The 14,508-nt window shown below is 47.2% G+C and overlaps 1 protein-coding gene across 1 annotated transcript in view; it reads right to left on the minus strand.

Annotated features, from left to right (window-relative positions):
* SOD2 (superoxide dismutase 2) overlaps positions 1-14,508 on the minus strand; it is a 237,610-nt gene that overhangs the window by 154,536 nt on the left and 68,566 nt on the right. The window contains exon 2 of the mRNA XM_085611647.1: positions 13,147-13,343. Within this exon, the coding sequence (XP_085467773.1) occupies positions 13,147-13,343 (197 nt within the window). The remainder of the gene's footprint in view (positions 1-13,146; positions 13,344-14,508) is intronic.

Consider the following 14,508-nt stretch of genomic DNA (forward strand, 5'->3'; position numbering starts at 1 on the left):
CATCATAATAGGAAGAAGATTTATCATGTCTGGTGGCATAATCATATTTGAAGGTGGAGTAATTTGTGGTATGGGTGGAGGCATAGGAAGCAGAGATGCTGGAGGAGGAGGAACTGCTCACATAGAGGAAAGAAAAAGGGATAGTCATGCAACATTGCCTGTAGATCCTGCATTAAAGCTACAGGAAGCTGATCCATGTGTTCATACACAGGACCTATGTACTGCTGAGACTTGCCTGAATACCACGGATGATAATCCCATGCGTCAAACACCTCCTCATCATCATCATCATCCTCCTCATCATCATCCTCTTGATACTTACGTGGAGTTCTAATGGGCTATGACCTGGTCCGAAAAGCCAATCGTCAGTTTCCTGGACGTTCAATAAATGGCTAGGTGGCAATCAAGAGATTTGTGAAGAATTTGTAGAAAACTTTGAAAATCCAGCATGAGAAGTAAAGATTAAGGCCTCTTTAGTTTTAATAGCAGAGACGTCGACGAGATTTTTACTGAACTGGTGGCAGTGATACTGGTGTGGATGATGAAAGGATGATCATAGACATAATCTTCGTGGATGTATTCGATAAGTTGATCGTCATCGATAGCGCAATGGCCATTGACGAGTTTATCGCTGACAGAGCACCGGCCGTAGGCTGTTTCTGGCGATCTGACTGTGGTCAACAGCAAGGCTGTCAACGGTGCCGGCTTGGTCTACAATGGAGCTGAAAGACTATGGACCGTCGACGACAGAGGTGAAGTGATAGTAGACTATCATTTTTTCATTGACTAATGTTTCTACAGCTTTTCCGTCATCGAAGATTTCATGGCTATTTTTATCTTCATCAATGAGGAATCTGAAGAGGATTTGTTTTGGTTTTGAAGGCAAAAAAAAAAAAAAGACTGGTGTCAGACTGAACCTCAGTAGGAAGCAAATGTTTTCCTTTCTGTGATCATCTTTTTTAAGACTCATGTTGAGTCTATTTTTTAAGCCTCCTTATGGCGCTCTGGAGACTCCTGTGACCTTATGCTCTTAGATTTATCAAGAGAGGCATGGGAGCTCACACTGCCTTCCTCCTCAGAGAGAACATCAGACTTGGTTTTAAGCCTTTGTAGCCATATCAATAATTTGCATCTCTCTGTCTTGAAACGTTTTAGTAGAAAAGGTTCTACAAACATTGCAGTCCTTCACTTAATGGAGTGGATGCAAGCAATTAATGCAGTCTTTATGGAGATCTTCAGCATGCAGTCGTTTCATACTACAGGAGCCACGTACCATCTATCTTCTCCTACTATCCTGACCACCTATGCTGGAACCAAGCTACTAATAAAGAAGTAACCTACGTGTACAGATGGACTCTGTATCTTCATTTACAACAATTTTGGCGACGATTTTGAACCTACATGTGCACTAAGGAGTAAGGACAACCAAGGAACTAAAGGACAAAGAATCAGAGACTTTAAGCACTTTCGAAACGTCAATTGAAACTGAGAGGTAACGCCCTGGATAGCCCCACCAGTGTCCTGTACCACCTGGACAGCCTGCAGCCTGGGCGTTTGTCATCTCATCATTGAAGATCATCTTGTCACCTGGAAGACTTCTGACCCTGTATCTCCAGTAAGAAGCTTCTCACAAGCGCAACAGGTTTCCACATCCTGCTGTTTTCCCTGTTCTCTTTAGGCCATCAACCTGCGTGGGAAGTGTTTGACAGCAGCCTGTGTATGCATTACCTATGGACTTTGTCGTTACTTTCTAGACTTTGGGCAGCATTGCATGTTGAGGAATGCTTTTCAACGCTCCGTGTCAACCTGCTGTGGAAGTTAGCTCCTGCTCTAGAGGAACCAAGGGTGTTCGGAGGATCCAAGTGTGCTTAATAAGAGCCACGTGTGTCGGTGCTCTCGCATGCCCTGCGTCCCTTCCCTACCAGCACTTTGTGAGTCTGTGCTTGGCAGGGCGCTTGCGAGGAACCACTGACTGGACAGGAGGAGAGTTTTTGTGGTGGGTGTACTCCAACGCCAAGTGAGGTATCGTATTTGTGGTGTTTATTTTTATGCGTTTGTGCGCATTGCCGTGGACATGGAGAGCCCGTTGCTGCAGAGCTGTTTGGGCAGTTTTTTTCAAATACGCGCGCGCGTGCAAAAGGTGTTTCCACGTCTGTCCCAGAGCGCACACTTACCTCTATCTTTTGTCGAGTGTGGTTTCCATGGTGCCACAATGACGTTCCTCCGTCTCCTCTGTCTCATGTCCCTTCATGCACAGACGTGCCGTGAGCCCCTCAGCTCGGCGTGATGCAGCGTGCCGCCATCTTAGAATTGGCACAGCATGCTGTTCGCGCTACCTTTTGCCAACCAGGTTTGTTTTGGGAGTTCTCAACGACTCCTACTGGCTCCAACGCTTCCTCGCACACTTTCGAGATTACCGTATGCACTTAATAATGCTGTTGTGCAGATCAATAATGTGGCACGAGCAAGGGCATTGCTTGATGAACACCAGGACCATGAAGGTGAGATCGATTCCTGTGGTCAATGTTTTGAAGTTTTTGACGAGTTTGGGCGGGACTTGCTTGTTGCAGTTCGGTGTGCTCCTGACAAAGACTACGAGGTGTTGCCTATCCGGGCAGGAGCAAGAGCCATGTTCTTGGAGCTGTGGTGGCTGTGTAAACAGCAGAACGGACAATGCATGGACCCGCAGCTCTTCTGCCGAGACACAGAGCAACTGGACATAATGCATGTCCTGTTTGGTACGTGGTCTGTGTGTAGGGATCTCGGGTGAGAAATCACTCACCGGTGTTTAACTAGTGCATTGTGATTATATCTTCTGTACTCATTATGCATGTTCTATATAGGTCTGTGCTTTCATCGTGTGGGGGAGGGGTCACAGTGTCTTGCCTTAATTTTGGTTGTTTATTTAGAGTGTACCACCTAGGGGAGGGTGTGCAGTCTTTCCAGGGCATTTTTATCCTGTGGTGTACCCTTATTAGGGGAGGTTGTGTTGCATGTGGATAGTCAATGCCCGTATTAGTTCTCCAGGGTTAGTACCCTGTGGTGTACCCTACGTAGGGGAGGTTGTGTAGTTTCCACGGTTAGTACCCTGTGGTGCATCCTTCTTAGTGGAGGCTGGGTTGTTTCTGGGGTGTGTACCCCATGGTGTACCCTTATCAGGGGAGGTTATTTTGTGTTTCTGGGGTGTGTACCCCGTGGTGTACCCTTATCAGGGGAGGTTATTTTGTGTTTCTGGGGTGTGTACCCCGTGGTGTACCCTTATCAGGGGAGGTTATTTTGTGTTTCTGGGGTGTGTACCCCGTGGTGTACCCTTATCAGGGGAGGTTATTTTGTTTTCATTGGTTAGTACCCTGTCTTGTTCCTTGGGGAAGTTTTTTTGGTTTGTCCTAACGTTATTTTGGGTCTTCCTTTCATGTTGACACTATGCTCCGGTCGAAGTCTACCTGCGTGGAATTCGTGGCCAAGGGTTTCACGCTTGTACAACTTTGAGTGGGAAGCTTTCCTCTAGTGTTTAGACCTCTTTAAGTGTCAGCATGCCTTCTACCAAGGGACCTCGTGTTTCTTTACAGAGTGTTTCCTCTCTGGAGTATCTTTGTTGTTGAGGTGGCACTCTTCTTGTTATCTAGATTGTATTTAACCCCTATTGTACCTCTCTATTGGGGATGTTTTCTCCCAAGGGTTAGTGTCTGCACTCACCTTTGTTTAACAGGGTGTCTACCCTGTGGTGTACCCGCTTATGGGGAGGTTGGGTGGGTGACCACTATGCTTTGTTTTCTCTGAGGGAGGGGGATGGGGCGTGTAGTAGTGTTACTTGCAATTTTAATGTTTCTCTTATTTTTGCATCTTAACACATTGTTGTTCATGCCAGTGAAATTCTTGATACCTCATGTAATACACCTTTGGATAGGTCATTGTTGCACTTTCTTGTTAATGATATATTGGAGGTATCTTACTTGTCTTCATCTTTACTTCTGCCATTGTTCACTAAGTAAGGAGGATGTGAAACGCGTTACTTACCTGTAACAGCAGTTATCCAGTATTGGTGTCTTTCATAGATTCACATGCCTGAATCATTCCCCGTCGTCGAGACGGGAGCCTCCGGTACATAAAAAAGTAATGTCCTATAGACATACATAGAGAAAAATAGGCCTAAGGGCCTCCCCTTAGTAGCCTATCCTAGTCCTTATGTAAAAAGGACCAAACTCTTAGAGCCAGCCAATCAGCTGTCGCCTCCCTCTAGAACCTTCCTGGCAGGAGCCTCAGTCCCTCAGATTTTCGTATGCACCAAGCTAGGTAGGCGTAATATAGTTAGAGAGAGACGTGAGTCCTTCCAGGGGAGGCGGGAGGGTTGCATGTGAATCTATGAAAGACACCAATACGGGATAACTGCTGTTACAGTTAAGTAACGCGTTTCTTATCCAGTATTAGGGGTGTCTTTCATAGATTCACATGCCTGAATCAGAGTAGTTAGCAATACATTATGCACATTTCTGATGTAACATGCCATATAGTTATTTTAGATAATACACATATTACCATATCAGTTTGAAACATTGGCATACGTCAAAACAGTAAATCAGCAAAGAATGTGCATACCAGGATGGCGGGATGTTGGAAGGCTCACCTCACTGGAATAGATGGCGAAGCACCGCCTGGCCCACTGCCGCATCCTTCATAAGTTCGGCATCTAGGCAGTAGTGTCTGGAGAAGGTGTGCGGTGACTTCCACGTCGCCGCTCTACAGATGTCCAAAATCGGCACTCCAGCGAACAGCGCTGCTGATGTGGACATTGCTCTGGGGGAGTGCGCTTCCACCCTGTCTCTTAAAGGCCGTCTGGCCCCGTCATGGCAGAATGCTATCGCTGAGGAGATCCACCGTGAGATGCTCTGTTTTGTTAGAGGCATACCCAGCCTTGGCCTACTGTAGGCCACAAATAGCTGTGATGACTTCCTGAAGCTCTTTGTTTTGTCTATGTAAAACTTAAGACACCTTTTGAGGTCCAGAGAGTGGAGCGTCCTTTCTGCTGCCGTGGTAGGGTTTGCAAAGAAGGAACGTAGAACCACCGGCTCGTTGAGGTGAAAGTCTGAAGGTACTTTCGGTATGAACTTGGGATTTGTCCTCAGCACCACCCTGTCCTGTTTGAACTGCATGAAGGGTTCCTGAATGGAGAGAGCTTGTAGCTCGCTGACTCTCCTGGCCGATGTTAGAGCGAGCAACAGAGCCGTTTTCCATGAGATGTACTTGATGGAAGCTCGATGAATGGGCTCAAAAGGGTGCTTCATGAGTTGGTTAAGGACCAAGTTGAGGTGCCACGTCGGTGGGACCCGTCTAGGTCTTGGGAAGGACCTATATAGTCCCTTGAGGAACTGTTTGATAAACCTACTGGACCAGAGAGACGGGCCTTTGTAAGTCCTGGTAAAACGTGAAATGGCCGCCAGATGCACCTTTATGGATGCGTGTGCCAATCCCGACTGTGCCAAGTGTAGTAGATATGGCAATATCTGTTCAGGTGTGATATGGAGTGGTCTCACGCCTTTCTCTAAACACCATACGCAGAAGCGTTTCCATTTGAGAGAGTAGGTTTTGTTGGTACTGTCCGCCCTCGCTTTTGCTAGCACGTCCCTGCAGTACTGCGGGATGTTTAAATGACAGAACTCTCTGTGCTCAGGAGCCAGGCCGATAACCTGAGCGATTGCAGGTTCGGGTATTGCACCTGCCCGTTGGACATTGTCAGCAGGTTCGGGTGCTGTTTCAGACGAATCGGTGTCCTGATGGAGAGGCGATGAAGATCCGAGAACCAGTGCTGCCTCGGCCAGAACGGGGCAATTAGGATCAGGGTACAAGGCTCCGCCTTCATCTTCCTGAGGACCCTGGAAATCATCAGGAACGGCGGAAAAGCGTACGCAAATACGCTGAACCAGCCTATGGAAAAGGCATTTCCGAGCGACCTTGGTTTGGGATGCCAGCTTGCGTAGCTTGGGCATTTGGCGTTCTCCCTGGTGGCAAACAGGTCGATTCCTGGGACTCCCCATTCTGAGAATACGTGCGTTAGCGAATTCTCGTCGAGCTCCCATTCGTGGGAGAGGGATTTCTGTCTGCTCAGGGCGTCTGCAATGGTGTTGTCCTTGCCCGGGACATAGTCCGCTCTGAGAGTGATCCCATGGAGAACAAGCCAGTTCCAGATCTTTTGCGATTCGCGTGATAGAGTGAGCGAACGCGTTCCTCCCTGTTTGTTTAGATAGTGCATCGTCGTGGTGTTGTCCGTTCGGACGAGCACCTGGGAGTTCTGGATGCGTGGTAAAAAGGCTTGCAACGCCAGATACACAGCCCTCAACTCCAGAAGATTGATATGGAGATGTTGCTCCTGATCTGACCATTTGCCACTCACTCGGAGGTCCTGAAGGACAGCTCCCCAGCCCGCCAGAGATGCATCGGTGGTGATCACCAGTGGTGCTGCTGGAAGTAGGAACGGCAGTCCGATAGACAGATTCCTGTAATCTTTCCACCATTCGAGGCTCTTGGATATTCGCGGTGTTATCCTCATAATGTCTTCGAACGAACCCGTACTCTGAGTCCACTGGTTCGTGAGGGCTTCTTGCAATGGACGCATCCGAAGCCTGCAGTGAGGGATGAGGAGTATACAAGAAGACATCATTCCTAGGAGTGATTTGAAGGTGCGAACTCTTAGGGACTTCCTTGATGCCACCGCCGTGGCCAGAGATATTATCTTGTTTTTTCTTTCTTCTGAAGGAAATGCCCTCGCGCATTCCGTATTCAAGGTCGCCCCGAGGAAGGTGATGCTTCTTGTTGGGGACATATAGGATTTCTGAAGATTGAGAGTCAATCCTAGATGTTGGAAAAGATTGGTACAGGCGTTGGAGGATTTGGTTGCGCCTGCGGCTGTGGGTGCCTTTACCAGCCAGTCGTCGAGGTAGGGGAAGACTTGGTGACCCATTTGACGCAGGAAAGCTGCCACAGGAGAAAGGCACTTGGTGAAAATCCGCGGAGCGGATTTGAGGCCAAACGGCAGGACCTTGAATTGGTAGTGCTGTCCTGCCACCTCGAAACGTAGAAATTTTCTGTGCCCCCTGAGTATCGGGATGTGATAGTAGGCATCCTGAAGATCCAAGGATGTCATGAAATCTCCTTTTTCTAGAATGCCTAGTATTTCTTGGAGCGTCACCATCCTGAACGACTGACTCTTCAGGAAAGAGTTGAGTGCCCTGAGATCAAGAATGGGCCTCCACTTCTTTTCTTTCTTGCGTATCAGAAAGAAGCGGGAATAGAATCCTTTCTCCCTCTGAGCCGATGGAACCCGCTCGATCGCTCCTTTCTTCAACATCTCCGATATTTCCCGGAGTAGCAGTCGCAGATGTTTGTGTGGGAACCTGCGGGGAGGGGTTGCAGGTGGGATGGTGGTAAATTCTAGGGAATGGCCGAATCTTAGTAGTTGGAGTACCCAGCGATCCGTGGTGATGAGGCGCCAATTTTCCAGGAAATGGGTCAATTTTCCTCCAATCTTTGATGAGGGAGATAGTAGCTGGACTTGCTGGAGTAACTGGTCACTGGCGTCCGCCGGTGCCCCTTTTCTGGTTCTTACCCCTGAAGTTAGATCTTCCATAAGAAGACTGCCGACCTTGTTGCTGCTTCTGCTGGTACTGGGTCTTATTCTGGAAGGAATACGAGGATCTATTCTGGTAGGATCCTCTGTAGGAGGACTGGCCTCTAGATTTGTTGCCCCGAAAGGACTGATTCCTTGCCTGCAAGGTTCCAAGCGCTCTAGCCGTGTCAGTGTCCTTCTTGATAGCTTGGAGCGCCTCGTCAATTTTATCTCCAAAAAGATGTTGTCCGTCGAAGGGCATGTCCAGCACCTTCGTCTGCACTTCCTGCCTGAACGATGTTGCCTTCAGCCATCCCTGGCGGCGCAGGACTGCAGCCCCAGCCAGTTGACGAAAGCCTGTCATGGCCACATCTATGGCACAATCAATGATCTCGGCCGCCGAGGTTTGGCCCTCAGAAAGTAGTGCCTTGACCTCCTCCTGAACTGCGCTTGGCAGCTCCGCTAAATATGGGGCTATATCCTCCCAAAGTTGGCGGTTATAACGCCCTAACAGGGCTATGGAGTTGGCCACCTTGATGGTCATTGCCGAAGTGGTCGAAAACCTTTTGCCAATTGTGTCCAATTTTCTGCCCTCCTTGTCCGGTGGGGCTGACAGAGGAGAGGAAGGGTTACGAGAATTCTTCTGGGCCGCTTGTGTCACGACCAAATCCGGTTTCGGGTGTCCATTAAGGCAAGCTGGCGCCGTGGATGGAGCCTTGTACTTCTTATCCAGGCGTGGAACAACCGCAGGTACGGAAGCCGGCGTCAGCATTAGTTTCTTTCCCTGGTCCCAGAGAAAGTCAATAATGGGGATTGACTTCGTCGTCTTCTTCGTCTGCTCCTTGAAGTCATGCAAGAAGCACTCAGTCTCCGTCGATTCCATGACCATATGAAACCGCGTCGCTGCTCGTTCAACTATCTTATGAAAACCGCCAATATCCACTGGCGGTGAATCAGCTTGGCGCGGTTGTGGGGAAGCTGGGGAGGATGCCACATACTCCTCCTCCTCATCCTGGTCCGTCTGGTCTTCCTGGACCTCCCCCTCTTCCATCTCCTCAGCCTCCTCATCCGATGACTATCACCTGAGGTGGCAGTTTCTCGTGGCAGACCTGAGTAGCTGAACGTGGTTGCTTTGGGGCTGTCGTTGGTGGATTTGTAGTAGGCACTGGGCCCCCTGTGTCCAGTGCTGGCGATTCCGGGAAACGTTGCTTGTAGTCCCGGATAAGGTATTTGAGGTCATTAACGATCGACAGGGGAAGGCATACCATCGGGGTGACCTCCGTGCAAACCTGTTCCTGGACGGGGCGTTCCTGCCCGCTCATCTCCTCCTGTTCCTCGTCCGTGCTTTGACATTTGACGTACAGCTCAGAAGGGGAAGTAGCCTGATCAAAGAGCTCTTCTTCCGACTCCTCACTCTGAAGAATCTCCATAGGCAAATTGGTTTGTACCTTACTTGGAGACGTCGTTTCCGGTGTAATTTGTGTTCTGGTCAGCTTGCCAGATCCAGAACCCTGTACAGGAACCCCTGCTGTCTTCCGTGCTGTTGTTAACGGTGGTAGGGCCATAGATGACATTCCTACTTGCCCTGGCTCAGAAATACCCATGGCCTTCGCCGACGGTGTCCCCGTCGACGATATTTTCCTCGTCGACGATGTCTTAGTCGTCGACGCCCTCGTCGTCGACGCCTTTGTCGTCGACGCCTTTGGCGTCGATATCTTCGTCGACGATGCCTTCGTCGTCGACGTCTTCGTCGACGGGGGGCTCCTCATCGACGATGTCGTCGTCGGGACAATCTTTGTCGTCGACGATGACTTAGACGTCGACGATGGTTTTAGCAGTATAACAGACGAAATAGGTGTACCTGCTGACGACGATGAAGGTGTGGTCGTCGTCGACGAGAAGACTGACGACGCTGTCGTTGTGGACACGGTTGTCGTCGCTGTGGAGACTTGACCGGGTGCCCTTTTTTGCGCTGAGGAAGGTGTCGCAATTTTGCTGGCTGACAGGGTAGGCTTCTTAAAAGTCAGAGTCCTTGTCAGACACTGAAGATTTTGAAGATTTTGCCTCTGAAGACTTCTTGTGTGTCTTCATAGGAGGAGCGTCTGAGGGGCCAGGAAATGTCACCCTCGGCCTCTTCTGGGAGACTTCAGAGGTTCCGGAAAAGCTCGCCTCTGAGGATACCACACTCTCCCTGTCCTTGAGCCTGTCCAGCCAGATAAGCAGACGACCCTCTCTGTCTCTCAAGGTCTTGTGAGGGAAAGACCTACATATTTTACAGTCCTTTGGCACGTGGTCCGGGTAAAGACAATATAGGCAGAGGTCATGCTTGTCGTCCACATGTAACCTCTTCTTCCCACATGAAGAGCAGGCCCTGAAAAGGGCTTTCTTCTGGGATTCAGACATGCCAGGAGTTGTAGAGAAATAAACACTCACTGCAGTAATAAGAGGCCTGAAGTGGTCTGCGTTCAAGTCCTTGAAGAAGAAAGTCGCCAAAAAAGTGAACAACCTGGTTTGAAAGAAATCCTGAGGAGAACTCAGGCTGGAGACTCCCTAGCACAACGTGCGGTAGAAAATCTGAGGGACTGAGGCTCCTGCCAGGAAGGTTCTAGAGGGAGGAGACAGCTGATTGGCTGGCTCTAAGAGTTTGGTCCTTTTTACATAAGGACTAGGATAGGCTACTAATGGGAGGCCCTTAGGCCTATTTTTCTCTATGTATGTCTATAGGACATTACTTTTTTATGTACCGGAGGCTCCCGTCTCGACGACGGGGAATGATTCAGGCATGTGAATCTATGAAAGACACCCCTAATACTGGATAAGTAGTAAATTACTTGTCTACTGTTCTCCACTGTACTGCTCTGCTAGAATGTTCCATGACATCATAGAATGCCTGTGTGCCTCTCTGGGTTAGAGTGTCAGTTGGTCAACTCAGGCTGAGCTGTTGGGAGCCTGCTCCTGGTGGGGCTGGCTTTGTACCATCTATCTTCTCCTACTATCCTGACCACCTATGCTGGAGCCAAGCTACTAATAAAGAAGTAACCTACGTGTACAGATGGACTCTGTATCTTCATTTACAACAAAACATCTGAGTGAATCAGCCTCTCTTGGGATGCTCTACAGGGTGCAGGCATTTGACTGGTTCAAAGGTAAACTCTGTTTTTTTTAACCAAAGAATGTAGATAGGCTATTCTAGTGACTATTCATTGCAAGGTAGCCTATGGTATAGAATGTACTGCTTTTTCAAGGATACCATGGGATTCCCACTTCAACGACAGTGATGATTCAAGCATGTGAATCTGTGAAAGATCCAATACTGGAGAATCAGACCATTTCTAAAAAAATAAAAATGCACTTTCCATAAAAGTCTGACATTCTGTATCAGTAGCTTTTGCTGGTCAAATGTTTATGTTTGTTGGGCCCTTTAGACATCTGATCTAAACTGTTAAATCTCACATAAATTCATGCTGTAGCAAAAAAACGATGGATTTAGGCCCAGATCTCTGTACTGGGGTGAATGTATGACATTGTTCTGCGTTCTGGGCATCAATTATTCTTTTTGCATTTGTCACCTCATGTGGGGCAGGTATGCACAGACGTGGGTCCTGTGCTCTCCACGCCACCTGGAGTCAAGCTATCCTGGCCAATGAGTGGTGAAACCCCGAAACTGGTCCTAGGTTGCTTGTTTCCAGTCCAGAGAAGACCTGGTCTGGCAGTTCGGGCTGGACTGTTCCAATTGGGCGCAGGTTAAGACCTATTTGCATATGGCTGGGTTCACACTGGAATGGCATGGGGAGCAAAAAAACTAGGGATTTTGTACTAGGGTGAATGCATGACTGTTCTGAATTCTGTCCAATTGTTTTTTGTATTTGTAGCTTTTTTACTGACAACTTAGCGAGCATTCAGACATATACAGTGATGCCTTTTTAAAAAAAAAAAAAATTTAATACTGCTGCAATGGTAGATCAACCACAAGAGCCACATAGTCCCTCTTAGATTTGCCAGTGGAAATTGAGCTTTTAAGGACATTGTTGCATGGCGCACATGTAGTCTACATTTTAGATTAAACTCCTTAGGTTGCCATCTTTCTCGTGGTGCGCTTTGCCACATTTTTCTGCTAACCCATGAATGTGCTGTATATGTGCAACACTGAGAGGCAATGACGCCATGTAGTCTGTACAGTTAGTTCCAGGGTCGTACATAAACAATGCCATTGTTTTCCTTTCTTTCTGTGCTCTTTAAGAGACTTCATTTTAGCTAGATGAAACAAAAAGAAGCTAGTCTGCGCCTCTGCCACAGTTGATAAGAGCAGTGTTTGATTATACAAACGATTTCTGCGCTAAAGCTTTCTTAGAGGAGCATTTCCATGCTTGGATTATCACGGAAAAGCTGCAGACTGTGACTTACATGCAGCCCTTCTGACTTTGACCTCCATCCTGCCAAGGAAGATAGCCTGTGCACTACGACGGCTTCTGTACACCTAAGACCAAGGTATGGTCTTAGGTGTTAGGTTGATTTGGCAGGACGGTGCTTCCGCTATGCTCTTTAGTATAGTATTAGATACAGATAAATTAGGCAAACATTAGCAACAGTTAACATTGTTTAATTGTTCACATTGTTTACAATTCCAACAATGCCGATTTCAATAACATATCTCATCTTTCTAATAAGCCCATGCTTTTTATACAAGAATACAATAATTTCAATAAATATTTGAAAATGCATTGCCGTGCCTTTGTGCTTACTCAGAGTGCAACAGTGACCAAACGAAAGGTTTAGATAAGTTTCAATGAATTTCTAGGGAATCTGTGTGTCATGTTCGAGGTTGCCCATAACATCTGTACCCTGGTTGTTTTAGGGGTTAGATGTGGTACTGTGAGCTAGTCGAAACCCACCAACACTCACAGATGATATATGTGGATTAAGTCCCTATACTATGAAGTCTGTGTTGATTTAGTACAAAGTCCTGCTATATTTGTAGGAAATGTATTACAAGAGGAACCATCTAAAGAGGAAAGTGACAAATGGTGGAAAGATGATCAAGTAACAGCTACTAGGGGAAGATTGGTGCAAGTCGCATGACCCCGGGTACTTCCTCAATGATTGGATCAAAGCATTTTAAAGCTGCACATAATGGCGGTACAAAAGGGTGTAGGCAGCAAAGTGGCAATAAAGAACGGAGTTGCAGAGGACGGTTTACAGTTTATTGAAAATACTAACATTGCTCAGTACATAGCCAACTCCTGCAGCTGATTAAACAATCACAGCTAACTAGAATATAAAGACTAAGCACAAGGAGGTTTTTTCAGAATATTAAAGTCCAAAGCCATAAGATTTGACAAAATACAGGACAAGCCTAAAAGGTTCTAATGACCTGCTGACTATTCTGCAGGCATGATTTGGCTCAAGAATGAGAGGCATCGCCTTCAAGGTACGCTAAAACACAACAGAACATGGAAATGCCAACCACACAAGTACCTCCAAGTGTTTTAACTTGGACAGCTATAAATGTAAACCATGGTATTTGCGCCATTTTTGCACACACTTACCTTTAGCCAATGCCTCTGCATATTTCTCCTCTGCCACGTTGAGGTTGTTCACATACGCTGCATGGTGCTTACTGTGATGTAACTGCATTATTTCTGCACTAATGTGTGGTTGCAGGGCACCATAATCATAAGTCAAATCAGGCAGGGTATGTTTCTGTCTCGATATAATGCTCCCAAGTGATGCAATCACTTTACATCTGAAATGATGTGAGAAAACAAGGTTTGATTGGTACAGGAATTAGGTAACCATTACTTTAGCAAGGAAATGCAATACACAAATCTTCAATTTTAATTCTCTGCAAGTGATATTTCAGATTTAAAATGTTATCATTACATAGTCCTTTAGAAGATACTGCGCGTGCCAATGTACTAACTAGGAAGGGAAAACGAAGGTGTAATATGAAGTCTCACTGCTGAAAAGTCTTCCTCACAGGTAGGATCTGATGGGTGGTTTTAACTGCTGAGACTAGCAGTTCTAGTATCTTTGGATCTTTATGTAGTTATGGATGCCTAGGTGTGCGTTTGACATTTGCCTTTATGTCTTAGTTTATTTTTTCTTCTAATGGAGGCAAACTTACAGGAAAGCAGGGGCAATATCAAACTCAAGCAAGACATTCCCACTCTTGAAAATGACAAAAATGTAGACACATTCATGACAGCTTATACTGGTGCCACAGCATTCCATGCCCAGACCCCAATCTCTCCTGCTCAAAACTTGCAACTCTTGTTCGCCATGGATTGGGTACAGTTAACTGCATCACCAAAGGACTGTAGACTTGGTCAATACAAACCAATGCACAGAAAGACTAATTGAACTCCCTTGTCAAAGACTAAAGGAACAAGCAAATGGAACACAGGTAAAAACTGACCCTTTTTTTGGCAAAGTGCCTAGCTGAAGATGGCTAGTGGGATTCCTGCTTGGGGATCGCCCTCTTTCCAGCGATACCTCTCCTGACTTTCTACGTGCTGAGATAGCCCCCCTGAGCACGTAGAAAGGGAAACTGAAAACTATCGGCTCATTTCGGTTTCTATGAAATCACGTAAGCGCCGATTGTCGTTCCATAGAAACCAAAAATAAGCCGCTGGTGCTGGGGGACCTCATCCCCAGCTCCTGAGGCTGTTGGGGGGGGGGGGGGGGGGGAATCCCTCGGATTCCCTGTGCCATGGCGTCAAACACACGGGAGCCGTCCGACGCACCTGAGCACTTGTGTCGGATGGCTTCTGCGAGTCTGACGCATGAAAGGGGTTAAATATCAATGCTGCTTGATGAATGTTTAATAAACAAAAGCCTTAACAGACAGGAGTCCACGCCACTAAGCTTTGAACGTAGCTATGGAGATTGCTTATAGCTTTCTGTATAGT

This window comes from Triturus cristatus, chromosome 6 (assembly GCF_964204655.1).
Source record: "Triturus cristatus chromosome 6, aTriCri1.1, whole genome shotgun sequence".
Classification (NCBI taxonomy): Eukaryota; Metazoa; Chordata; class Amphibia; order Caudata; family Salamandridae; genus Triturus; species Triturus cristatus.